The sequence below is a fragment of the Magallana gigas genome, chromosome 7, assembly GCF_963853765.1.
Source record: "Magallana gigas chromosome 7, xbMagGiga1.1, whole genome shotgun sequence".
Lineage (NCBI taxonomy): Eukaryota > Metazoa > Mollusca > Bivalvia > Ostreida > Ostreidae > Magallana > Magallana gigas.
In genome coordinates this window covers 51,925,725-51,927,286 of record NC_088859.1, presented here as the reverse complement: position 1 = coordinate 51,927,286, position 1,562 = coordinate 51,925,725, and the positions used below count along the sequence as shown (strand labels likewise).

At 35.7% G+C, this 1,562-nt stretch overlaps 1 protein-coding gene across 13 annotated transcripts in view; it reads left to right on the top strand.

The window, feature by feature from the left end:
- LOC105334259 (band 4.1-like protein 1) overlaps positions 1-1,562 on the top strand; it is a 34,180-nt gene that overhangs the window by 18,762 nt on the left and 13,856 nt on the right. For all 13 annotated transcript variants that reach the window (XM_034459090.2, XM_034459083.2, XM_034459082.2 and 10 more), the window contains 2 exons: positions 467-604; positions 1,312-1,416. In XM_034459090.2, coding sequence (XP_034314981.2) covers positions 467-604; positions 1,312-1,416 — 243 coding nt within the window. The remainder of the gene's footprint in view (positions 1-466; positions 605-1,311; positions 1,417-1,562) is intronic.

The window sequence follows — 1,562 nt, the reverse complement described above, 5'->3', positions numbered from 1 at the left end:
CCCATCAGAGCCGCTGCCCCCGGTACAGCGGCGCGGTGTCGCGATGCCCCCCGGGGTGATGATTGCGGAGTGATTTGGGTCGTCCAAATTATCACTCCTTTCAGACCACCTACCAGCGCTTAGAGTAGTCATTAACTTGTCAGTGTGTTCTCACTTCCACTGACCTTTTGAGTTTTGCTTCAAGAAGTGGACCCATAGACAGACTTACTTGTTTTGTTTCATGAAGTGGACCCATAGCACAGACTTACTTGGATTTATTTACATTAATCAGTAATAATCAAGTTGTACCTCTAGTGTATTAAAGAATTACGCTGTGCTAAACAATCGTCTGTTTACTACAGAGTATTGATTGTGATAGATCTTGCTAGCCTACCTCCTTCACTTTGATGAATGCCATTGAAGATGAATCATGCAATGTAAATGTGAATTTTTGGGATAACAAATTCAATATTCTGTTTTGTTCCAGGATAACGACAGAAAGAATTCACTGCATCAAGGGGGCCAGGAGACATCGGTTCTAAAACCGACGCAGCAAAAGTCGAACAAGATGGTGCTGTGTCGTGTTCTGCTGCTTGATGGGAATGATTTTGAAACTGACATTAATGTAAGCGAATCTTTAGAGAAATAGTACACAACATTAGATATTGGCTCATGTTATTTTCTTTCCTCAATAATACATTCTTTATCCTGATCCAAGCTTTTGAAGTTGCTTCAGTTGTTTGTCTCTTCAAATTTGCTCAGTGTTTGGCCCGTTAATATATTACTCTTTATAAAGAGAATATCAATGAAGCATTCTGATTCTAATTGCTGTTGTTGTAGAATAAAATTTGGACAATTTCATATTCCCGGTAATATAAAATTTTCATTCCTGTCAAACAAAAACCTGGTCAAACTTCTGAACATATTTTGTTGTTTTTCAAGGTCTCTCGATCACAAGTTATGTTTTGCCTATTTCACATAATCAGCCCTGTAAATTCTGACAGGATATAAAGAAATAAAACATTAAGCCATCCATCACTCAGAGGGATATTCACAAACAACAATAGAAATACAATCATTGCCGGATTCTTATTGCATCTGAATAAATTCAGCTGTGAATGAAGATTTGTCAGTACTTGTTTGAAATATTCCGTATAGTTCATATGATTACCGGTATCAATAATACAATATAAAATAATCCATCAAGACGACCAAAAGTGGGTACTTCCCCAATGATGTATATATATATAAGAGATTTGGGCAAGAAAGACAACTCCAATATCCGTGATGTATTTACTACATACTTACAGTTGAATGTTTTTTTACCTGCAGAGAAATGCTGAGGGAAGAGAATTGTTTGATGAAGTTTGCAAAAAGCTGTGCATAAATGAAAAAGAATATTTTGGTTTAACCTATACAGGAGCACAAGATGTAAAGGTATGTGTTATATACACCATTTTACTCTTGAACCGCACAGGTTCATTTAAAGCACTGTACAGGTTAATCAAAAATCCTACTTTCTATTTTAAAAGCTATTATCAAGACTAATGTAATAGATATATAAATGATTAGTTTTTATATAT